Here is a 25,708-nt window from a genome sequence, read left to right on the forward strand (position 1 = left end):
CGGGCACCTCTTCCAGCAGGCTGGCCTTCTCGTGCAGTTTGGCCTCATAGTACTCCGTCAGCTCCTCCAGGGCCTGGCTCTTGGTCTCCTCGTTGTCCCGCAGCTGCTTCTCATACTCCTCCTGCATTCGCTGGGACTTGAGCTGCAGCTCTTGGTACTTCTCATATTCCAGCAGCAGCTTCTGATTGTTGCAGCACTCTAGAAAGAAGGGCAGCAGGCACTGAGGGCAGTCGCTGCCCATGCTGCCCCCCAAACCGGCCTCCTCCCAAAGAAAGGGCTCTGGGGGAGCCCAAGGACAAGAGAGGGAGGCTGGACCGCTGCCGGCCGTGTCAGCGCAACATGCCCTGATTCGGCACCTGCTGTATGCACAGCACCGTGCTCTGTGCTGAAATGAGAGACAGATCTTGCCCTCAACAAGAAGACGCATGTTTAAATGACTAAGGGACACAGCAGAACACATAAAGACATGTAAAGGAGAGACACAGACAAAGGGCTGGGAGGAATTGAGGACCGAACAGCTGCCTTCAGCTAGAGATCTGGGAGGGGAGAGGGACCGGGAAGATGAAAGGGTGGAGAGTGGTTACAGGCTTGAGGGATCCTGAGGGAGGGCATGAAGTGGACCCCCAGCTGGGGGAGGAAGGGGGAAAGCTCTGCCAGATCTCAGCAGCTTCTGAACAAATGAATCTCTGCGGCCTCCATGCTATTGTATTTGAGTCAGTGCTCCGGGCACCACGCACAAGCAAAGGTGCAGAGGACAAAAGAGACAGTGAGGATGGACAGAGACCTCCAGACTCGGACTCGTCCAAGCATCTCCCACTAGGGGGCCAAGCAAGGACTGCCTGGCCGGAGGACTTGGCACTTTTGGTGTCGTGTGGGCACAGACGGCACTGCTAACAGGAACCTGGAGAGCATCACCAAAGAATACCCCATCTCAAGCCAGCAGTCGGGCCATCAGGCTCAGCAATGCCCAAAGTTTCAGAAGCACCCAAGGACCTGGGGCTCCAACACAAGGAGACAAGGGAGACCTCAGAGGCATGGCTGAGACTGGGTGGAAGAAAACGGCCATTGTTTCGTATTTTAGCTTTCTATCCCTCCTGGGCACCCAGTAGGTGTTTAATGCTCGCTGAACTGATCAATGGCTCAGCATGGATAGGCCTTTTCAAAGAAATGTGGGCACTTCAAGAGCATTTATTAGGCAGCCACTCTATGTGTGCTCACTATGCTGAGCCCTGGGGATGCACAGAGAGGTGAGAAGCAGGTCCTGCGCTCAGGGAGCTCCCAGGCTGATGGGGAAGGGCTAATGCATGGATAAGGCCCAGCAAGCCTGGGAGGTGGTCCTGGAGGGAAGGAGTGGCAGTGATGGTGGTGGCACCACACCTGGGCAGGGTCCCACCAGAGACGCTGGAAGGCCCCTTCCAGATCAGCCCAACGACCAGAGTTAAAGTGATTTGCCCCCACAGGATCACCCAGCTATTCAGAAGAAGAGCCAGCATCAGAGGTCAGCTTCTCTGACTTCCAAACCTAGTACAAAGTTCCTAAAGGGGGAATTGCCTTGTTTGAGAGAGTCCTCTGGGGTCCTGAGAGGTGAAGGCACCTGCCCAGGGTCCCCCAGCCAATGCCTTCCTAACACCAGAACCAGCTTTACATTCATTAAGTATGCTGCCTTTCCGAGCCCCAAATCTATAAAAAATAAACACTCAACCTGTCTTTGGCTATGACCCCAGTGGGCAGGAAGACTTGGGGGAAGGGACATATAACTGACCCTGAACCTGATCTTGAGGGGGTTTGTGGAAAGAAGTAGGAAGCCTTTACAAGCTGAAAAAGTGAAGGGGATCCTAGGGGAGCTAGAGAAAGCCCTGGGGAAGGCTGCAAGGGACTGAGCCAGCATGGAGGATTTAGGGACAGCTGGGCTGAGGTGAAAGGACTGATGTGCACCTCTGTGCAAGAACGAGCCAGGAAGGGAGATATGCAGTGACGACCTCTCTGCCTCCCTTTCCTTCCTCTCCAAGAGGGAGGGGAGGAAACTGGGGTTATAGACTCCCTTTAGACTCATTCTCTCTGGGGCTTGGGAAGTTTCAGTATCTGTCCTCTATGTCCACTTTCACTTCTAAGCTGTTAGCCCCTAGAGGCGACTGAATGGTGTGTGTGTGTGTGAGAGAGAGAGAGAGAGAGAGAGAAACAGATACAAATAGAGACAGAGACAGAGAGAGAGGAGAGAAGATACACAGAGACAGAGAGAGGAGAGGAGAGACAGAGAGAGAGAAGGAGAGAAGACAGAGATAGAGAGAGAGAGAGACAGAGACAGAGACACATGGTCAGACCTGAACTTTGGGAAGATCACTGACAGCTGAGGATGGAGTGGAGGGGGAGGGAGGGGGAGAGACCCGAGGCAGGCCCCATCCCCCTACCCCCACCCCAGGAGCCGGTGCAGAGGTTCAGGTATGAAGTGATGGGGGCCTGCACCAGGGTCAGGGGGCCAGTGGCAGAGGAGAGAAGGGTGCATATTGGACAGATACTGCAGAGGTGAAATAGGGGTGGGGTGGGGCTGTGAGAGAGAGGGCAGTCAAGAAGATGGCACCCAGGTTCTGATCCTGGTTGACTGGGAGGATGTGCCCTTGATATAATAGGGAAATTGGGAGGAGCAGGAAGGCGTGTTGGGGAAGGATGATGAGCTCACTCTTGTACAGGCTGAGTTCTATTTTTTTTAAATTAAATTTCATGTTTATTTTTAGTTTACATCATTGATTTCCACAAGATTTTGAGTTACAAATTTTCTCCCCATTTTTCCCCTACCCACCACTCCAAACAGCGATTCCACTGTATACCCCTCCCCCAATCTGCTCTCTCCTATATCCCCCACCATCCCCTCTCTGATCTTCCACTAGGGCAAGATGGATCTCCATACCCCAGTACCTGTATATCTTATTTCCCAGTTGCATGTAAATATATATATATATATATATATATATATATATATATATATATACATTTTAAAACATTGAATTCCAGATTATTTCCCTTCCTCCCTCATCACCCACCCTTACTGGGAAGATAAGCAATTCAGTATAGATTGTACATGTGTAACTATGCAAAACATTTCCATAGTGGATATATTGTGAAAGACTGACTATATTTCCCTCCATCCTATCTGGCCACTCACTTGTTCTATTCTCTGCTTTGACCGTCCTTTACAAAAGTGTGTGCTTCTAACTACCCTCCCCCCGAATCTGCCCTCCCCTCCATCATCACCCCTTTTATCCACTTCCCCCCTACTCTCCCGTAGTTTGAGATACCCTATTTAGTGTGTATGTCATTCCCTCCCTGAGCCAAATTCAATGAGAATAAGGTTGACCCATTCCCTTTCACCTTCCTGTTCTTCCCTCCATTGTAAGTTTCCCCTTACCTCTTCTATATGAGATAATTTACCCCATTCTGTCTCTCCCCATCTCCTCTCATTATATTCCTCTCTCACCTCTCAGTTTCACCTTTTAAGTATCATCCCTTCCTATTCAATTGGTCCCATGCCCTCTGTCTATGTATACTTGTACACATATATACACACACTCACATATGCATTCATACGCCCATATACCCTCCTATATAGACACATGAATGTATGTATACAGAGACTTTAACTGTTCTCATACTGAGAAAAGTTTCATAAGTTACAATTATTGTTTTTCCATGTAGGAATGTAAATAGTTCAACTTTGATAAGTTCCGTATAATTCTTTTCCCTGTTTACCTTTTCATGCTTCTCTTGCTTCTTATATTTGAATGTCAAATTTTCTTCAAGAATGCTTGAAAGTCCTCTATTTCATTGGACAACCATATTTTTTCCTGAAACATGATACTCAGTTTTGCTGGGTAGGTGATTCTTGGTATTAATCCCAGCTCCTTTGACCTCTGGAATATCATATTCCAAGCCCTTTGATCCCTCAATGTAGAAGCTTCCAGATCTTGTGTTATCTTGATTGTGTTTCCACAATATTCAAATTGTTTCTTCTTGGCTGCTTGTAATATTTTCTCCTTGATCTGGGAACTCTGGAACCTGGCTATAATATTCCTAGGAGTTTTCTTTTGGGGATCTTTTTCAAGAGTTGATCAGTGAATTCTTTCAATTTCTATTTTGCCCCCTGGTTCTAAAATATAAGGGCAATTTTCCTTGAGAATTTCTTGAAGGATGATTTCTAGGTTCTTCTTTTGATCATGGCTTTCAGGTAGTCCGATAATTTTTAAATTATCTCTCCTGGATCTATTTTTCAGGTCAGTGGTTTTTCCAATGAGATATTTCACATTGCCTTCTATTTTTTCATTTGTTTGGATCTGTTTAATAGTATCTTGATTACTCATATAGTCACTAGCTTCCATTTGCTCCAATCTAATTCAGAAGGAATGATTCCCTTCAGTGAGCTTTTGAGATTCTTCTTCCATCTGGCAAATTTGGCTTTTTAAGGCATTCTTCTCCTCAATTGGCTTTTTGAGCCTCTTTTGCCATTTTAGTCTATTTTTAATGTGTTATTTTCTTCAGTCAGGTTGTTGACTCTCTTTTCATGATTTTCTTGTATCATTCTCATTTCTCTTCCCAATTTTTCCTCCACTTCTCTTATTTGATTTTCAAAATCCTTCTTAAGCTTCTCTGTGGCCTGTAACCAGTTCATGTTTTTCTTGGAAGCTTTTGGTGCAGGAGTTCTGACTTCATTGACTTTCTCCTGTTCCATGCCTTGATCCCTTTTGTCCCCAAAATAGGAATCTAAAGTCAGATTGCTGTGCTTGCTTTGCTTTCTTTGCTTACTCATGCTGCCACTCAATTACTTGACTTTTGAGTTTTTTGCCACAGTAGAACTCTGCTTCCAGAGAGGAGAGCTTTGTTTGAAATCACTGGGGTTTTTGCAGCTGCCAGAGCTATTAGTTGACTGCCCTTTCTGAAGCCTCCACTGGCTCTGGCACCTGGTCACACACCCCAGGACCTCCACCCAAGACAGGGATCCAGATCCAAGCAGGTTAAAGCAAGAGTGATTACTCCTCAGACTGGTTGCTTGGTCCCCCTAAAATCTGCAGGCCAGGAGCTGTGAAGCAGACACGTTACGGTGGCCACCATACCTCAGCCACTTCACCCTCTGGGAGCAGAGGCTGGACTGCACTCCCAGACTCCCTGCTCCCAAAGTCTACACTGACCTCTCACTTTGTCTTTGGCATTTATGGGTTGATAATTCTGGAAGCCACCACAGTTGTTGGTGATCTATTCTCCTGACATCCCTCTAGCCATGGCTGGTCCGGGCCGCCCTGAGGCTAAAACTGTGGGCTCTCGTGGGGCTGGGCTTGGCTCCCAGCTTGCTGTGATGAACCCTTTCTGTCCACCTGCCAGGCTGCCTTCAGTGGAAGATTTGTTTCTCTCTTTCACTTTGTGGGTTCTGTAGTCCTAAAGTTTGTTTAGAGTAATTTTTTATAGCTATTTGAGGTGGTTATGGAGGGAGCTCATGGAGTTTTCCTGTGTCTATGCTGCCATCTTGCCTCTCCCCCCAATATGGCGGATTTTCGAAATCCCAGGCTGAGTTGTAGATGTCTACTGGATATCCAGTCTGAAATATCTAGTTGGAGACACGAGACTGGAGGCCAGGAGAGAGGCTGGGGCTGCACAAAGAAATCTGAGAGTCATCTACATTGAGATCATATGTGAAACTACGGGAGCTGGCGAAGTAACTGAGAGAGAAAATATGGAGGGGGAAAAGAGGAGAAGGGGGTCCAGGACAGAGGCCTGGGGACACCTATGGCTAGGAGGAGTGATCTGGAGATGCAGCAAGAGACTGAGAAGGAGCAGGCAGGAAGGGAGGAGCAGGAGGGAGCACGGTCAGGAAAGCCCAGAGAGGGAAGAGAATTGGAGAAGAGACCCAAGAGGAAAAATGGAGATTTGGAAATGATGAATGATTAGGTCAGAAGAGAGAGGAAGGGGATGAGCATTTATTAAGGACCTACTATTTGCCAGGCACTGTGATAAGTGCTTTATAAATATTCTCTCTTTTGATCAGCACATCTCTGGGAGGCAGGTACTATTACACTCATTTTACAGTTGAGGAAAGGGAGGCAGACAGGTTAAGTGACTTGCCAAAGTTCACACAGTGCATCTCCCCCACAGTGCCCTTGGCTCCTCTGCACTAGCCAGGGCCCCACTCCACACAGCTCTGGTCAAACCCAATGCCCCAGCCCACTCAGAGACCTCCAGGTGTCTACATGGACAGGGTGACCCCTGCCAGCCAGATCCCCTGGCCCCCCTGCCAGTCAGCTCCCTCGGTGGCCTCCCGCTGACTCTGCCAGACCCTCCACAGTCTGGCTCCCCCACTGGCCAACTCCCCTGGACCCCCTGCTGGTCATCTCCCTCAGTGGCCCCTGGCCAGCTTCCCCGGACCCTCCACCAGCTGGCTCCCCCAGAACCCCTGCCACCGGGCCCCCTTGATCCCCCCCCACTGGTCAGCTCCCTCAGTGGCCCCCGTGGGCTCCCCCCAGACCCCCCGCTGGTCAGCTCCCTCAGTGGCAGTCCTGGTAGCCCTCGCTCACCAATGTCCTGTAGTTCTTGGCTCTGCTTCTCCAAAAGGTCCTCCACATAGTTGTTGTGTGACACCTCCTGCTTCTCTTTCTCTGTTCTCAGAACCTGAAACCCAAACAAAGCTTCTGATCCCTCTTTCCTGTTTTGACATATTTCTCCCTGAGTACCTGGGAGGATGGGTCTTCCCATAAGCCCTGAGTGCCAAGGCTTGGAGGGACCTTGGGGCAATTTCTCTTAAAAGACCATCCAGCCTTCCCTGGCACAGCCCCAGGGACAATGGCAGAGAGGACTCTGTTAGCCCCGAGACAATAACAACTGTTCACTTTTCTAGAACACATCAATCTAGCAACCCTGAGAGGAGGGTATAATTGTTATTCTTGTTGTTCTATTCTAATTCTTTTCTTTTTTTTCCTCAATTACATGTAAAAAAAAATTTAAACATCTGTTTTTACAATTTTTGAGGAGCAGCTAGGTGGTACAGTGAATAGAGCACTGGCCCTGGACTCAGGAGGAGCTGAGTTAAAATTAAGCCTCAGACACTTGACGCTTACTAGCTGTGTGACCCTGGGCAAGTCACTTAACCTGTTTGTTTTAGTAATTTCCTCATCTGTAAAATGAGCTGGAGAAGAACATGGCAAACTACTCTAGTATCTTTGCCAGGAAAACCCCAGATGTATCATGAAGAGTCAAACACGACTGAACAATAATAAAAAAGATAGATTTCTATACTTGATTGAACGTGTATGTTATTCCCTCTTTGAGTCAATTGTGATGAGAATAAGGTTCAGGCACTTCCCCCACTCTCATCTTCCCCTCCACCATAAAACTTTTTTTTCCCTCTTTTATGTGAGATAATTTACCCCATTCTACCTTTTCCCTCCCCACTTCTCCCAGTGCATTTCTCTTTCTCACCCCTTAATTTTATATTTTTAGATATCATTCCACCACATTCAACTCATACCTGTGCCCTCTCTCTATGGATAACTCGTAATGGCTCTAATAATGATAAAATTCTTATAAGTTACAAGTATCATCTTTCCATATAAGAATGTAAACAGTATAGCTTTATTGAATCCTTTATGACTACCCTTTCAAGTTTACCTTTATATGCTTCTCTTGAGTCTTGTATTTGAAAGTCAAAATTTATACTCAGGTCTGGGTCTTTCTATTCAGTCCTCTATTTCGCTGAATGTCCACTTTCCCCCTGATAGATTGTACTCAGTGTTGTTGGGTAGATGATTCTCAGTTGCAATCCTAGCTCCTTTGCTCTCCAGAAAATCATATTCCAAGCCCTCCTATCTTTTAATGTAGAAGCTGCTCAATTTTGAGTGATCTTGACTGTGGCTCCATATCTGAATTGTGTCTTTCTGGAGACTTGCAATATTTTCTCCTTGACTTGGGAGCTTTGGAATTTGGCTATAATACTCATGGGAGTTTTTATTTTGGGATCTCTTTCAGGAGACAATCAGTGGATTCTTTCCATTTCTATTTTACCCTTTGTTTCTAGAATATCATGGCAGTGTGTCATGATAATTTCTTGAAAGATGATATCTAAGCTCTTTTTTAAAAATCATGGTTCTTAGGTAGTAAATAAATATGAAATTATCTCTCCTTGATCTATTTTCCTGGTCAGTTGTTTTTCCAATAAGATATTTCACATTTTCTTCTATTTTTTTTCATTTTTAAAATTTTGTTTTATTGTTTCTTGATGTCTCCTAGAGTCATTAGCTTAAACGCTAAAAAGTAAACTTTCCCAATTCTAATTTTTAAGGAATTATTTTCTTCAGTTAGCTTTTGTACCTCCTTTTCCATTTGGCCAGTTCCACTTTACAAGCGGTTCTCTTCAGTGAATTTTTGTGCCTCTTTTTCCTTTTGGCCTATTCTGATTTTTTAAGGTTTCATTTTCTTCAATATTTTTTGTGCCTCCTTTACCAAACTGTTAACTCTTTTGTTTATAATTTTCTTGTATCACATTTCTTTTCCCAATATTTTCTCTACTCTCTTTATTTAATTTTAAAAATCCTTTTGAAGAACTTCCCCGAATTATTTTCTGGGGGGCTTGAGACCAATTCACATTTTTCTCTGAGGCTATAGATGTAGCAGTTTTGATTTTGTTGTCTTATGAGTTTTTGCTTTGATAGTCCCTGTCACCACAGTAACTTTCTATGGTCAGGTTCTTTTTTTGTTGTTGTTGTTTGCTCATTTTTTTTTGCCCATATCTTGACTTTTAACTTTATGTTAAAGTTGGGTTCTGCTCCCAGGGTGGAGGGGGCACTGTCCCAAGCTTCAGGGTTGTTTTTTGTGTGTGTGGAACTGCTTTCAGAGCTAGCTCTGGGGGTCTGTAAGTTTTCTGTTCTTCCAAGATAGTATTATCTAAGGAGAGATGTGTTTACTACTCTCCTGGTCTGTGCTCTGGTCTGTGAGTGACCACAAAAACTCTTTTTCACCCTGGAACTGTGACAGAGCAAAGACTCTGGAGGACCAACATGGATCCTCTCCACAAAGCCCTTAAGTGGTGGGTTCAGAGAAGCCACTGGTTCACCAGCAAAGCATTTCCCCAGCCTCCTCCCTGGGGCATTCCTGATGGGAGGCGTCCCATATTGATTATTAAAGCCCAGGTCATAGTTCCAGAGTGGAGAGGAATGCTTATGGTTGCCCATGAGGGAGTAGGGACCCTGCAGGGGAGCTGCAAAGGAGCAGGAAGCACCAAAGGCGTCATTCCCAAAGGTGCTCCCCAGCCCCCTCACCCCACTCTCTTTTTGGGTGCTGAGCTTCTTAAGAGGAGGGACTGTCTTGTTTTCTCATGATGCCAGCTTAACCTGGTACACAGTAAGCGATTAACGAATGCCCTGTCTGTCCTTGTCACCCATTCCAGAGTGGGTTCTTGATGCCTCGTGTTCTCTCCAACCCTTCAGCTTTAAGCTGCTCCTCCGGGCCCCCTTGTTTCATCTCCTCTGCTCTAGGACTGAGGGTGACACGCACTCCCCCTACCCCCCCTCCTGGCAGCGGCTCCCTCCCTCCTCCCAGGCAGATGGTGACTGCCACGACTCACCTGGTTCTTGGTCTTCAGGGACTCCATCTCCTGGACAAATTTGTCAGTCAGCTCCTTGATCTTCTCGGTGTAGTTCATGTCCTTCAGCCGCAGCTGGTACTCGTTCTCCATCTTCAGCTCTTCCACTCGAGTCTTCAGCTCCAGCATGATCTGGGCCTGTGGTGGGAGAGAGTGCAGTGTTAGGAGGGCCCTGTCTGGGGCCAGTGAGGAGCAGCAGGTACCCAACCCTAAAGGCCTAGAGTGGCCGGTGAGCTAAGCTGGGCACGTCTATCTGTGCCCCACATCACCCACACCCAGCTCCTGCCTTCTGTCCTCCACTCTCTTCTCATGAGCTGGTATCCCCTCCCTCACACCAGACTGACGATAAGCTCGACCAGGGACAGCTTCCTTCTGGGTCCCTGTCTGGGTCCAGTTCAGGGCCTGGCTTGTGGCAGATGCTCAGCAGGTATTTTTGATTGGGTGGGGAAGTGAGGCCCCGAGGCTGGAGGGGGATGATCCCCGACTCCCCAAGCACAGAACCTCACACTCTGTACACTGGCATTGTGACCAGGAGCAGAACAGAACGAAAGAGAGGCCAGGTCCCATCTCTTCTGGACGGTCACTTTTCAAAGATTTGCCTCCCATGTTCCCTATGTTCGTGAGTTCACTGACCAAGGACTGTGTGGCTGCTTTATCCCAGCCCCAGCCCCAGCCCCAGCAGGTTTTCCCATAGAACACAGCTTTATGCCTAATGAAGGATGAGAAAACTGGCCTAAGGTTGGGGCCATGGTACAAATGACATTCAGTGCCTTTCTTGGACAGCACTTTCATAGGTGTACTTTTGAAAACAGAGGCCGGTTCCTTGGCGTCATAGGAACTGGCTATTTTTTAAAATTATTTTTTCATTTGTTATTAAATTACTTTTTCATTTAATAAGTATTTATTTTCCCTTCCTCCTACCCTGAGAGAAAAAAACAATCCAAGCTAAACACTTGTAAGAAATATGTATAGTTAACAAAACAAATCCTTCCATCCTCCTTCCATTATAAAGCTTCATGGAGGCTCTATGCAGCTTTGTTTTCCAAGAGTCTTGGAAAAAGGGGAGGAAGTTGTCCTGCCAACATCCACACCCGTTCCTGGGCAGAGGATTCAAGGGTCCTGTCATCCTGGGGGGGAGCCATCTAGAACCACTGCTGCTCTGCGTCCCCTGCAGAGTCCTGCCTAGCTCTCATCCATGGCCCTGGCTTCTCTTTCTGCTGAGCCTCTCCTAGTATGCTATTTGGCTGTGTGCCTATGGCTTCAGTGGCATTTCAAAAGCAGCCAGTTCTGAGCCCCGGATGCCCAGGACAGGGTGGGAGCCTTGTGTGTGGCAGCCTCCTCGCACAGGGTGAGGCTCTCCATGGCAGCTCAGGCATGCTTGTCGTAAAGAAGGCTGCTCTGTTCTAAATGCCCCACCACAGTGTAACATGACCTTTCGATGCTGCCTTTATAGGACATGCTTACCCTTCCTAAATTCTCACTTCTCTCTGGCACCCAGGGATCTCGGAAATTTCAGAGAAAGCACTCAGGCTCCTCCTGGCAGTTTGTACAATACACATATATTCCTGCACATACTACATATATCATGTGTATACATGTGTGCATAGACAGACATAAATGCAGACACAGATATATACATAGATATGTACGTGTCACTTTCTTAAAACTAAATAAACAACAAAATAGTATATCCAGTCCTGATGTGCAGATTGGGTGTGAACACTCACCCTAATCATTGAATCACTGGCCTATCCAAAGCCAGTCAGTCTGGCTCCAGGATGCCCCTGCCTGTTCGGGTACACCAGCACCTAAGATGGGGATGTGTTGCCTCTGGCCAATTTGTGAGGCTCTGCCCTCACCACCAAGGGGACTGCAGTGGGAATCCTCATGCCAATGAGATCCTAGCTCCTGGGGACCCTCCCATGTCCTGCTGCAGAGGGCTCATGCTTGTGCTCAACCTCTGTCCCCAAGAAAGTATCCAGGAGTGTGCACAAGGGACAAATGGAGAAGATCTGAGCCCCAGCCCCTACCTTCTCTTCCATGTCTGTCTTAGTGACCAGCACCTCCTCGGCAAAGCCCACTTCCCGTTCTCTCTTGACACCCCGGCCATCCTTATCATAGACCTTCCAGGTGATGAGGCAGCCATCCTCAGCACTGGTCAGCAGAAATTGGTCATCGAATGTAATGGTCATCTAAGGAAGGAAGGATTGGGAATGTAGAGGTCACGTGGATCAGGGTCTACAAGGGCAGTGGAGGTCACACTTCTCAGTCATGTCCTGTCTTAAATCTCTCCTAGAAAACCAGGACACCCTGACCTTTGAATGACAAGGGAATTCCTGTCCCGAGTACCAATCAAGGAGAGGGGGAGGGTGGGGCAGGAGCAGGCTCTCAGTGGCCGTCTTCAGCTTCTTGTCTCTAAACAAGGGAATATCCTCTTTGGAAGCCAGAAAGCAGAGCATTCCCAAGTACATACGGCCGTCCCAGACTGACTGTCCAGTAGGCTTCACCTGAGGCTAGTCAGCTCTACAGGAAGGGGAAAAGAGAAGAGCAGCAGCAGCTCATCAGCTCATGCCCCCATGGCTGCCCACCCTCATGTCCACAAGGAAATGCAGCACATCAGTCCTAACTCAGGCACTTAGGCACAGGTGGTCACCAATTGCTTGCCCCTTCCCCTGGTTGTGCACCCTCAGGCCCTGCCCTCCCACTGTGAGAGACAGAGCTGTTCCATGAGGGAGTCTTTAGGCCCAGCTTGAGAGCCCCTTAGAAGCCCCTTACCATTTCTTTGGCTTTAAAAGACACCTGAATAATTGTTTAAACCTTTCCTACCCCGAGCCTCTCTTCATGGGAAATAGGTCAATGAGAGATGGGAGAGTCGAGGAGGAGAGGGCAGGAGGGCCCCTCTTACCTTTGTGACAGGCCCAGCGTGTGCCTGGTACTCATTGAATTCCTTGTGCAAGGGGAGGGGGTACTTCATGGATCGGATGGTGCCCATCGAGGTGCCAACGAACACCATGCGCCCTGAGTGGGAGATGACAAGGGCTGTGTAGGTGACATCAAAGGCTGACACTTCCCGAAGCACCTGGGACACAGAGAGCTTTGCTCAGTGGCTGACCCCGTGGGAGCATCCCGCTGTGGGAGCATCTGTCCCCAGATATGTGTCTGCTGCAGCCCATTCATACAGAGTCAGCCTCCTCCCTCCTGCTGACACAGTCCTGTCCTTGGCCAGGTAATGCTGGCCAGCGTGAGGCACAGACCCTAGAGGGCAGGTGCCAGCCGCTGAGTCTTGGTTTCCTCCTCCTGACTCTAGCCCTTCACTCTCAGCAAGTGTGTGATAAAACCCTGCTCAGTGACACAGAGTTTAAAGGGGGGTGGCAGAGAAGGAGAAAGAAGAGGAGTCAGAAAACTGTTCTAGGGAGAAGACACAGCAACTCTCTGTTGCCTTTCCCCACCTGCATGATGGCTCCTCAGCCTCCTTTGCTGGCTTCCTAACTGTGGGTGACCCCAAGGATCTGTCCTGGGCCCCCTTTTCTCCTCTCTATACCTCTCACCTGGGGACTTCATCAGCTTCCATGGATTCAATTTTCAACTCTAAACAGATGAATTTCATATCTATACATCTATCCGACAGGCCCTAACCTCTCTTCTGAGCCCCAGTTTGGCACCACTAACTGCCTACTGGACAGCTCAAATGGCATGTCCCTCGGTCATCTCAAACTCAACATGTCCAGGACTGACATCTTCATCTTTCCCCCCCAAGCCCTATTCTCTTCTCAACTTTCCAATGGCTGTTGAAAGCACCACCATCCTCTCCAGGATGCTCTCTGACTCTACTCCTGTACTCTCTCTACAAAAGCCTGAAGAAACCTCTCTGCCCTGCAAGTTCACACCAGCTCCTGGGCTTCACACACTGGAAATGCCCTCCACCTCTGTGGACCCTCTCTCTGGTTGGCTGGCTCCTCCCAGAACCTCCATGTTAAGCAGACGGCCCAGGCCAGGCAGATCTTCATTCCTCTCCAGGCTGTACACCTGGCTTCCTGCCTCTGCTTTCTAGCCTGTGTCCCTGGTTAAGGACCTTCATTTCTCCCTTTTTTACCACACTCTTTTTAAAAAAAATGGTTTTTTTTTTTGATGTGCTGTTTTCTCTATTAGAAGATAAGGTCCTTGAGGACAGGGACTGTCTTTCTGCTTGTATGTGCTTTCTAAATCAGGCTGAAGATAACTGAAAAGCCTCAGATCTACCAGTGGGTTAGGGGGGTATCTACCCCAAGTATGTGAAGACTTCCCCCAGTGGAATGGATGGATGAGAACAATTTGTTCCAATGGCCATGAAGGCAACTGGAGGCATTTGAGCAATATGTCCAGCCCATTAGAGTTAATTACCCTCTCTGCAGGAGAGTTTGAATGCTTGTCAGTTCAGCTCAAGAAAGGGCCTTAGTCGGGGCGGCCAGGTAGCACAGCGAGTAACAGCACCGGCCCCAGTGTCAGGATTACCTGGGGATCGAATTCAGGCTCAGACACTTAGCATCCACCCAGAAACACCTGGCTGTGTAACCTTGAGCAAGTTACTTAACCCCAATTGCTTAAAAAGAAAAAAAAAAGAAAGGACCTCAGTGCCTGGTACCTTATCCTGCCAGGTGATCTTCAGAATCTTCCTAAGATAATTCAAGTGGAAGCGATTCAGTTTCCTGGCACAGTGCTGGTAGACTGTCCAGGTTTCACAGGCAAACAAGGAGGTCAGCACAACAGCTCTGTAGACCTTCGGCTTGGTAGTCTAATACCTCTTCTCTCTACCCTTTCCTTCAGAGCCTCCCAAACACTGAGCTAGCTCTGGCAATGTATGCCTCAACCTCATCACCTGTGTGAACATCCCTGGAAAGTATACTGCCAATGTAAGTGAATTTATCCACAGCATTCAAAATGTCTCTATTTGCTGTAACCAATCATTCCACTTATGGATGGTGGGTGATGGTTAGTGAAGAACCTGTTTTCTTGTTCACTGTCAGGCCAAAATTAGCACAAAGGGCAGAGAATCGATCCACACTTTGTTGCACCTCAGTTTCAGAGGCTACACTGAGTGCACAATCATCTCTGAACAAAAAGTCACGTGCTGACTCTCCCTCCACCTCAGTCTTGGCTTGTAGCCTTTTCAAGTGAAATAATTTACTGTCAGTCAGTACTTGACCTTGATGCCATTTTTTTTGGTCCTCACTGAAGGCTTCTGACAACACTGCAGAAAACAACACACTAAAAAAGCACAGAAGCAAGCACACAGACTTGCTTCAGTCCACTGGTGACTGGGAAACCAGAACCTGTACAAGCACACCTTCGTGAAACTGGCATACAATACTGATGAACTTCTATGAGCAGCCACATTTTGCCATGATTTTCCCTCGAGACAGACAACATTAAAGGCCTTGGCTAGACTGACAAACATTGTATACAGACCTCTGTTCTGCTCCTGGCATTTTGCCTGGAGCTGTCAGGCAGCAAACACCATGTTGACTGTTCCCCAGCTCTTTCTTAAGTCACACTGGTTCTCAGGTAGATGACCATCTTTCAAGTGAAGGATTGGCTGATTAAGGAGGACTCTGGTAAGAATCTTGACAGCAGTGACAAAGAGAGAGACCCGCCTGTGGCTGTCACAGGACAACCTATTTCCTTGTCCTTCATATAGAAGGATGATGGAGGCATCCTTGAACTCCTGGGGGATAACCTCCTCTTGCCATATAACTTGGAAGATTTCCATCAGCTTTTGTATGAGCATTGGACCCACTACCTTGTGAATCTCTGCTGGAACAGAATCAACACCAGGCATTTTGCCATGTGAGAGGAGTCTAATGACATTCAAAATGTCTTCTTCAGTTGGAAGTTCGGCTAGAGAGAGACTGACATCAACCTGAGGTAGATAGTCAGTGGCTTCTGTATTAGCTGACAGTCTGTTGAGAAAGAACACTATGGAAGTGTTCAGAACCACCTTTCCAGGATCATGTTCTTATCAGTAATCAATGTGGCTCCATCAGCACTGAGTAGTTGAGATGCACCATAGGTCTGTGGCCCATAAATAGCCTTCAGGGCATTACAAAAGCACTTTGGGTTGTTATGATCAGCATAAAACTGAATTTCATTTGCCTTCTTACTGAGCCAAGAATCCCACATCTCTCTAAGCTTTTCTTGCACCTCACTTTTGATGGAGTTAAATGCTGCCATTTCAGAGACAGATGAACCATCCTGCTGGTAGACCCTGTAGAGTTCTCGTTTTTTCATTCAATAGCTTTTGAATTCCTCCATAATTTTCATTAAACCAAAGCTGATGTTTGCAAGTGTTCTGGCCCAGATGAGTGTGGTTCCGGACATGACGTTTCTGAAAGCTGCCCATCCCTTTTCTGCTCCACTGTTGCCAACAGTGTGTTGGGTTAGCTGTCCCTCCAAGTCAGTGATATAAACTGCTCACATGGAGAGAAGTGCTCTAATCTGCTGTTGCTGAGTGTTCTGATAGTTTCCATGCTTTGAGGCCCCCTCTTCTGTCGAATGTAAATGTTTAGCTCGGAGAGGATGAGTCTGGCTACATCATCCATCATCCTCCTCACTCACATCCTGTCTGTCTCTTCTTCTTACAATGACACAGTCAGTTAAATGCTAATGTTTGCTGCGAGGGTGTATCCATGAAATTCTGTTGTCTTTAGGTAAATGGAAGGCAGCGTTGGTGGTGAGAACAAGTCTTCACTAGTAAGTGACCACTGCCGCTGCTGTTGCTGTTTCTGACTCCATTCCTCCCAAGGACTCCCCATCATGTCTGGCATTCTGTGCCTACTCTGGCGTTAGTCACCCAGGAGTATAGTGCTCTTTCAGTACACTTATGATGAGGATCACCAGGCCTTTATAAAAGGTCTCTTTGGCCTCATCAGGGCTTGTCATGGTGGGGATGTGTGCACTGATGATGGTGACGTGGTGCTTTTCTACAAGCGGTGATCACGTTGTTATGAGCCCGGCGTTCACTCCTTTTGGTGGGCATACTTGCTTGTGGCCTAGATTGGCTTCACGACGATCCCCATCACTGTAGCCACTTCAGAAAAATGTGTATCTATCTCTGACTTCAGTAAACTGGCCTCCATCTGCCAGACCTGTGTAACTTGGGCCGCCGTATGGATGTGTTACCTTAGAGTTCTTTTGGAACGAGAGCTGTCTGTCTTTCATTTCACATGGTCCATACATGTATGAACATTCCACGTACCATTGGTGAGTGGAGTTCTCTTCACAAAAGTTTCTGTGTTGTGATGGGAGGGCAGAATCTCCACCTTCTGAGGTCAGCAGGCTGCGGCTGAATGAAGCAGACAAATTTTAGGGCATCTTTTCTAGACCCTTACTTCTGATAGAAGGGGAGCAATGCTGCTCAGACACCCAGGGGGCTGCCAGATCCCACTGCTGCTTTGGTCCAGTGAGAAGACAGCCATATGGCCTGGGCTGCCTGTGTGCAGGATCGTGACTACAGCTCCTGATGTCCAGCTCCCACCTGCTGCCCCATCACTAGCCTGGTGCCACAGACTTTGAGATACGTCAAACAGTAAGATAGTAAAATAGTAACAAAGTAAAAGTAACGAATAATAAAATGATAAAAATTGTAAAAATCATTGAATAGTAAAATAATAAAATAACAAAACAGTAAAATGGTACAAGTGCTGCCTTTTGACTTGAGCCTAGACTGGATTTAAGTGAGGCAGAGCTGTGTGAAATCATCAGCCTCGCTCTCTCTTCCAGTCACTGAAACCCAGGGCCAAGACAGAAGTCGAGATGACTGGGAAGATCTCTGGATACAGTGGGTGATCTTGGTGTCTTTGGTGTCTGATGTTAAGAGCGCCTCAGCACCTGCTTCTGCCACCTTTGTGGTCCACTGAAACAAAATGTTCTCCTCCGCCCATTCTGCTAGGGGAGGTCTTCACGTGCTTGGGGCACACCCCCAATTCAGCAGAAGGTCTGAGGCCTCTTAGTTACCCTCGACCTGATTTGACCTGTCTGCTAAGATGGTTTTACTGGGATGTGGCTGCTGTGCCAGCTCTTGGAGCCACAGGTGAGAGGTGGGTAGCGGGTGGAACACCAAAGGTGGAGAAGCAGCCTTGAAAAGCTCAGCAAGGCCCCATACCAGAGGGGCTAGTCCTCCCTGAGCACCCCATACATCCTACAGCAGTTAGCTATTGACTGGCTCAGGGATGGGCCTCTGGTTGCCCTTACACAGTAAGATGTGCTCGAAGGAATAGTCAAGTCAAGGATCAGTCATGAAAAGCATGACTTCTGGCATCAGAGAACAGAGCCAGTATAGAAGAAGGAGACAGCTCTTGAAAAAGAATTGTTCCTCACCCTCCTCTTTACACCCCATCAATCCTGCTATCTTGCAGGTGAACTAATTGCCTAGTAGAAGAAAATCAGTGGTGCAGTAGATTGAGTGCTGGGCCTGGAGTCAGGAAAACCTGAGTTGAAATCCAGCATCAGATACTTACTAGTTGTAATATGACTTTGGGAATGTCATTAAACCTCTGTCTGCCTCAGTCTCCTCAACTGTAAAATGGGGATAATAACAGCACCTATCTCTCTATCACCTAACTCTCAGGGTTGTTGTGAGGCTCAAGTGAGATAATATTTGCAAAGTACTTAGCATAGTGCCTGGAACATAGTAGATGTTTATTATTTATTATTCATAATATTTATTATTCATACATGTTTGCTCTCCTTGTTCTCTTTACCCAGAATAGAGAAGGCTTTGCGAGTCAAGGCACAAGACTGGAGAAACTTTGTGAATTTAGAGGTAGCCCTGGCAAGTAGGAATTGAGCTGTGGAGAAGAACATGGCCAGGAATCTCAGCAGAGACTGCATTAGGGGAACCTCATGAAGACACGAGGAGAAGGAAAAGGACATTGTGTTCCTGCAGTTGGAGGTGTGAGTTTCCAGGGCTGGGTGTATTTCCTGTGTGTGCACCTCTCTATTCTTATATTCTATATGTGTGTCCATTCTTCCCACTGATGTTGTGTGGGGTGGGAAGAGAGTGTCCTAGGGTTATACAGGGAATGATTTGTTTCTATTTTTCATGCTACCCCATTTCAGTAAATATCTTTGCTTGGAGTCAACTGCATCATCTGGCCAATTACTAAAGGTAAACACATCAGTGGGGGCTCATGAGTTAAATTTTGAGGAATGCAACCCCACAGAGCAGCACTTTTTAAACTGCGACTTGTGAACCCATATAGGTTCAAGACCCACAGTTTAAGAAGCACTAAAGGGGTCATGAGTGGAAAAAGTTTAAGAAGACTTGCCATAGAATACCTTGAACCTTCAAATAGTTGCCCTTCTGGGGTGCCAACCTGCCAGCATGCATTGGGAGGATAGTTCAAGAGGGTGTTCTATCCTGTATGGGTTTTATCTGGGATATATTTGGGGTCCCCTATTTACTTACAGGAACCCACCAAAGAGATTTCCAGTCTGAGATTTTCATCCACAATACCAGCTGGTGAACCATGAATGTCTGGTATCCTGTTCCTTTGGTTCTGCCCTAGCCCTTCTCCCAATGTTACAGTCCTGCTCACCGAAGAGTCTGCAATCTCCTTGAGGGTCTGGTCAGATCCAACAGCAAAAATGATTTTAGAGTCAGGAGAGATGCCCACGCAGTTGTAGCTGCAGGATTTGAGCACACACTCAGTCTCCCTCTTCCCTGAGGAGAGGTTCCACTCATACACGGCGCCATCTGTTCCACAGGAAATCAACTTGCTGTCATCCAAATTCCATGCAACCGACTTGATCTGGAAGAGAGCAAAGATTAGTCCTGGTGAAGCGCTACAGACTTGGAAAATTCAGTTTAGCCAACATTTATTGAATCCTACAAGGCACTGGGTGGGGGGTATGCAAGAAAAAAAAGGAATGAGATCCTTCCCACCCACAAGAGCTCTTTGGAACATATACCCTCTACACCCATAAGAAAATTCAAGCTTAACTGATGTAAACCAATTGCTGTAATGAAAACACCTAAAAGCTGCCTTAGTTGGCAAATGCTTGACTTGTTTGCCAAGTGTAGAGATAAGGTAACCAAGGGCAGTGCCAGTTTAAGATGGAAACTCCCCTGTAAAACCATACAGAAAAGATCACTGGGTGGTGGAGATGGCCTCATCAAATAGAGAGAAGCAGTAAGGAAAACAGAAAGAAGAAAAACAAATGGCTGAGACCCCCTAAGGGAAAGTCACCCCCAGGACATTTATGGATGAAAAATGGAAGGGAGACAACGAACAGAAGAAAGTTCTGCAATATGGAGTCTTGTTTCTCCATCAAGGGCAGAGAAATCACTGCCCTAGGACTGGGAGTGGTGCAGTCCTAGTCATGTTCATGGAGGAGTCTGAAAACGTGATAAAGGGAACAAAGATGGAAAAAGCTGCTGGATTAGGTCAAGTATAGAGAGAACTGTGAGGTTACAGAGGGCTTCATAACATGTCTGAGAGGAAAGGGGATACCAAAAGTGTGTGTGTGTGTGTGTGTGTATGGGGGGGGTGAATCTCAGGCCTGATCAATACAATTCAAGTGAAAGGCAAACAAAGGAACACAAAAACCCAGTAACTTATGAATCTACTCTCCTATCAATGGAAAATGTTTAGTACGCGTGCATCAGGGGCATCCTTGACGAGGGTATTAAAAGCACTTGTGTGTGCATGTGCCTATGTGTGTGGAGTTGATTAGACTTCTGACCATCTGATTTCCCTCCTGCCCCATTCCAGTTGATGAAACTATCAGAGAGAGAAGACTATGACAGAGATGAGGAGGTGTTACAGTATTAAAAAGAATGTAAAGAAGTGTTCGCAGTTTTCATCTACAAAGGCAAGCTTTCTCCCAAATATATTTCAATTGATAACTTTTTAAACTTTGCCTAGATTTCCTCTTAAATCCCTGTCCTTTTCCATCCCAGAAAGCCATCCCTTGTGCAACAGTTTTTGTTGTGCATGCCTAAATCACAAAAGATAGAGGCACCCATGCAGGAGGCACCAGGGATCTGTTTCTAGGAGAAGACATCCCACGTGGTTGGGAGCAGGCTTCTTCCTTTGGCTACACAGCCAGGACAGGCTGCATCTTTCAAGCTACCAGACTGGGAGAGTTTTGCTTTCTTTCCAGCAGTGTCTGTGAGGTGAAGGTGCAGTTTACCCACAGCATGGACACCATGCATAGGGCTACCTTGCTTCCTGCTCAACCTTTAAAGCCCTGGGGTCTCAAGAATCAGACTTGGCATTTTGGTTGGTCTTATTTGTTCACTTTGGTTCTAGGCATAGTCAGTGAAGTTCTTGGAGTGGGGATCTTGAACCATGGAGCCAGAATTGCAGACCAGATGCTACCAGTCCATCTGGGAAGCCATGAGGAGCCAGGTGACTGGGATGCAAACCCAAGGGGATTTTGGACTTGGAACCTGTGGGGCCATGCTATATAGGTAATGAGGTAAGCTATGAACCAAATTCAATCTCTGGAGACTGGGGTGATTGTAAGGGAGGATTATGCCTCACAGGTATTAGGGGGATATTTATATTTCTTTCTGCTACACCTCTGAAGTAAATGTTCCTTGGTAAAAGCTGATCTGACCATTAAGTGGTTGAATGGAACTAGGGTGCAGGAGACCCCTAAAATTGGAGGAACATAAGCCCCTTAAGCATACATACTGGTGAATCCTGGAGGAGAGGTGACTGGCTCTTAGGCAGTGAAGGCTGGGGTGGTAACCATTACATTTAAAACAAATACTTAAAAAAAATTGTAAGGGTGGGATTCATTTATTCAACCTCACTACACTTCAAAGAAGTGATTAATTAATCAATCATAGGTCTCAGCTAAGTCTGAAAAGTCCTTGAAAATCATTTGATGAAGTGAAATGATGCTAGATGGGTGATCTGTTCCAAATGGCAGAGTTTTGTTTGGGTCTCTGAATCTTGTACTAAAGCATCGAGCTGATGGAATTGGGGTGTTCCAGCAAGTGGGGAGCAGGAGAAAGTGTTCAGCAAACCTCTGAGGAAGGACCACCTGGGCTGGGGAAGGATGAGGGAAGAGAGGCTTTGGCTTCAGCCTACTGCCTTTAATCAGAGAACTGGCAGGCTCTGACAGCACCAGAGGATTCTGGGCTGCCTCTCTTCTCATCAGGCTTCAGTATGGTCCCTGGATAGCAGCAACTGATACCAGTGTCTGAGAGCCAATTACAGACTGGACACAGTCTCATCATGCTAAGCACTCTATAATGGGGAGAAAAGGACTTCTAGCAACCTGAAACTGAGATTTACCCCATCACCACATGGGCTCTCTAAGCCCGAGCCCCATCTGCCATGGATTCTGTGCATATTTGTGGCAGACAATGTCACAGACAGTGGGGATAGTTTGTCTTTTACTGTACCCCCTTTTCTAAAAGCTGCTTAAGGATGGCTAACTAAAATGACTTTTAACTGATGATATCAGGACGAAGCTCTCAAGTCGGGGCTGGGGTCAATGGAATTAGAGAATCCCTCCCAACTCCTCTGTGAGACCCAGATAATCCTGAGAGGGTCATCTTTACCACCCTGCTCCCTAATTGCCTGAAGTGTAGTCTTGCTCTGGGGTCCTGAGATTCAGTCTGTGAGGACAGAAGTTGGGACAAGAATCTACAGAAAGAAAGAAAAATATCGGTAAAGCCTAACAGCCCTGATGTATCCAATGTTCCATATCCATGGATTGAGTGTGAAGCATCCATCTTCTTTTTTGGAGCCAATCTTTTTTTTTTTTTGCATCATTCGGTTTGGATTGTTAAATTTTCTTCCATTTACATTGTTGTAGTCGATTTCTTGTTGTTCAGTTATTTCAGGCATGTCCAACTTTTTGTGACCCCATTTGGGGTTTTCTTGGCAAAGATACTGAAATGGTCTGCAATTTTCTTCTCCAACTCACTTCACAGATGAGGAAACCGAGGCAAACAAGGTTAGTGACTTGACCAGGGTCACACAGTCAAGTGTCAGGTCTATTTTGAACTCAGATCTTCCTTATTGCAGGCCCAGTGCTCTATCCACTGTGCCACCTAGTTGCCCATTGTGGTCACTATGGATATTGTTTTCCTGGTTCTGCTTTACTGCACTTTGCATCAGTTCATGCATTTCTGTATTCATCATGTTCACTGTTTCTTCCATTACATTCATGTTATTTGTTTGGTTTCCAGTTACTTGATAACCACAGAAAGTGCTGCATTTTGGGGCACATAGAACCTTTCTTTTTGTCAATGTCCTTTTTTTGGGGTAAAAACAGATCTTTTATGCAAGTTCCAAACAATGTCAATCAATACTATTTTCCTTTATGTCTGCTTTACATTTTCATCAATATTTAAAAAAAATATGACTTCTTGTATCAGGTGGCCAACTGTCCCCTGGAAAAACATTCTTCGCCTTTTTCAATAAAGATGATTTTGGATTCTGGAATAAAATTTGATCATTTCATGACTTCTGTGTACTGAACCACTCCCAATCTGCCTAGCAGTGGACATGCCCAGCAGTATATGCCTAGTATATATGCCTAGCAGTGTGGACTCTCTGGGTCAGAAAAGGGTATGGATATGTCATACTTTATTTACATAATTAAAAATTGCTTTCCAGAATTAGACCAATTCACAGCTCCACCAACAATGCATTAGCATGCCTGTTTCTAAGCAGGTTTGCTGGGTATGACATGAAACTTCAGAGCTGTTTTGGTCTGCATTTCTATTATTCTTAGTGAACTGGAACATTCTTTTGTGTAGTTGTCAATAGCTTTCTATCCTTCTCTATCCTTTGACCACTTATCTATTGAAGAATGGCTTTTGATCTTATATAGTTCTGTTAGTTGTCTATATATCTAGAATATTAAACCCTTATCAGAGATATTTGATCCAAATACTTTTCCTCAGTCAACCACTCTTTTTCTTATGCTAGATGTATTAATCTTGTTCATGCAAAAGCTTTTCTAACATAAAGCCAGAATTATTTCTTTTGTAATTGTCTCCATTCCTTACTTGGTTAATAATACATCTCCTCTTCAGAGCTGTGCAAAGGATATGATGTACTTCTTCTCTTTCTCTTTTTAAAAAATCAATAATTGGGGCGGCCAGGTAGCACAGCGAGTAAGAGCACCGGCTCCAGTGTCGGGATGACCTAGAGATTGAATCCCGGGCTCAGACACTCAGCACCACACCCAGAAATAATTGGCCCTGTAACCTTGAGCAAGTTACTTAACCCCGATTGCTTAAAAAAAAAATTAATAATTAATTTACTTTTAGTTTTCAACATCCACTTTTATCTTCTCATTTTTTCATGGCATGATCTTTTCTATTCAGGCTACATAGGATCCCTATTCATTTAATTCATTGTGGACTATTGTGTGAAATGCTGGTCTAAACCTAATTTATGCCAGATTGCTTTCTAGTTCTAAAAGGAGTTCTTTCCAAGGTAATTTATGGTTTCGAATTTACTGAACACTGGCTTACTGAGTTTCATTATTTCTGCCTCTTCATTCTCTTGTCTGTTCCAGTGACTGACTTTTCTGTTTTTTAACTAGTACCAAATGTTTTTGATGACTGCTGCTTTACAATATCATTTGAACTGAGATAAAGATTTTTTTTGTGTGTGACCAAACTTGATACAATCAGAAAGCAGCTAACCATTGGCTGGCCAAAGGCTTGACCATGTGCCTGGAGGCCATGTACAGAACAAGACATTCCATAGGGAATCTGTAGAGGAAGGAGAAAGCTCTGAGGTGCCTGAACTCTGGCAGGCAAGAAGAGAGCCCGTGACAGAAGAACCCAAACCTTGAACCTGCCTCTGTTAAGAGATATTTTCATCCTCTAGGTACGAGCCTAATGGGAGACACTGTACCTGCTAAGGAGTTGGCCCAGTTAGTCAAAGCATGAGACTGAAGGAGCTTTGTGAGCCAAAATAGAGTTAGCCCTGGTCACAGGAAGTGGAGCTGCAGAGATCAGGCCCCAGGACACCGACTGAGTGGCCTACCCAGAAAAGACACTGCCCAGAGCAGGGAGCGCTGTCAGGACATCACAAGAAGAGGAAGGATGTCAGGGCCTACAGTGCTGGACACACATGTGCCTCCTATCTGGCTGCCTCTATTAGGATGCTCTATGTGTCTGCCAATTTTTACCATGGATATCATGTGTACCTCCAGGCTTATGGGGGTGGTGGTAGATGTGTTCTTTCTTATGAAGCCATCTCAGTAAATACCTTTGCTTTGACCAACTGCATCCTCTGGCTGACTATCAAAAGTAAACACACTGACAGGAGCCCATGAGCTAGTTTATTCATGTGGTCCTGCACCAGTACCTTGACTGGATACCCCACCTGCAAGAGGCCGTGGTACGGCAGAGCACCAGACTGACGTTCCATAGTAAATCTCATCTTTACCAACCCACAATTAACTGAAAGACACAAGGGTCTACAGGACCCTCCTGTGCTTGTTTGTTGACTATTAAAAAAAATAAAGGCCTATCTCCCAACATGTGCCGTCTCTCACCTATACATCAAAATGATTTGAGATTCTGTGGGAGCAAGACAATCTTATGCACCTCTGACCCCTGATATCAGGTGAGGCATTGATAGGGAAAAGCAGGGATACTGAATGTGCTTGCCATTGTGATAAAGGAGATCAGGCAGGCCGGCAACCAACATTTATTAAGTGCCTACTGTGTGCCAGGCGCCGTGCTAAGGGCTGGGGATACAGAAAGAGGCACAAGACAGTCCCCGCCCCCGAGGAGCTCACAATCAAACAGGAGAGACAACATGTGAGCAAACATATACAAATAGGACAGGACAAATGGGGAAAAGGCATAAGAACTGAGAGGAGCGGAGGAAGACTTCCTGCGGGACATGGGAAAGGGGCCTGGGCAAGCCACATCTCGGTCACTGGCTGCAGCTCTGGGCATGAGCTAGGGAAGGCAGCGCAAGGGACAAGGGGCTCAAGAGATCAGCTGAAGGCCCCAGGGAGGCGGTGCACGGAAGGGAGAATGCCTGTTCCACTGACCCAGGAGGGCAGAACATGTGTGTGCATGCGTCTGGCAGGGAAAGGCAGGTGGCTTCAGGAAGCCCAGCTTAG

The 25,708-nt window shown here is 46.5% G+C and overlaps 1 protein-coding gene across 1 annotated transcript in view; it reads right to left on the reverse strand.

The window, feature by feature from the left end:
* Window positions 1-25,708, reverse strand: part of LOC138165077 (cilia- and flagella-associated protein 57-like) — a 55,833-nt gene that overhangs the window by 10,859 nt on the left and 19,266 nt on the right. The window contains exons 9-14 of the mRNA XM_069093211.1: window positions 19,186-19,398; window positions 12,519-12,692; window positions 11,644-11,805; window positions 9,596-9,751; window positions 6,555-6,648; window positions 8-198 (exon numbers count right to left, since the gene is read on the reverse strand). Of these exons, the coding sequence (XP_068949312.1) occupies window positions 8-198; window positions 6,555-6,648; window positions 9,596-9,751; window positions 11,644-11,805; window positions 12,519-12,692; window positions 19,186-19,398 (990 nt within the window). The remainder of the gene's footprint in view (window positions 1-7; window positions 199-6,554; window positions 6,649-9,595; window positions 9,752-11,643; window positions 11,806-12,518; window positions 12,693-19,185; window positions 19,399-25,708) is intronic.

Source organism: Petaurus breviceps, unplaced genomic scaffold (genome assembly GCF_028583685.1).
Source record: "Petaurus breviceps papuanus isolate PSGF00001 unplaced genomic scaffold, PetGlider_PUasm1.0 207, whole genome shotgun sequence".
Lineage (NCBI taxonomy): Eukaryota > Metazoa > Chordata > Mammalia > Diprotodontia > Petauridae > Petaurus > Petaurus breviceps.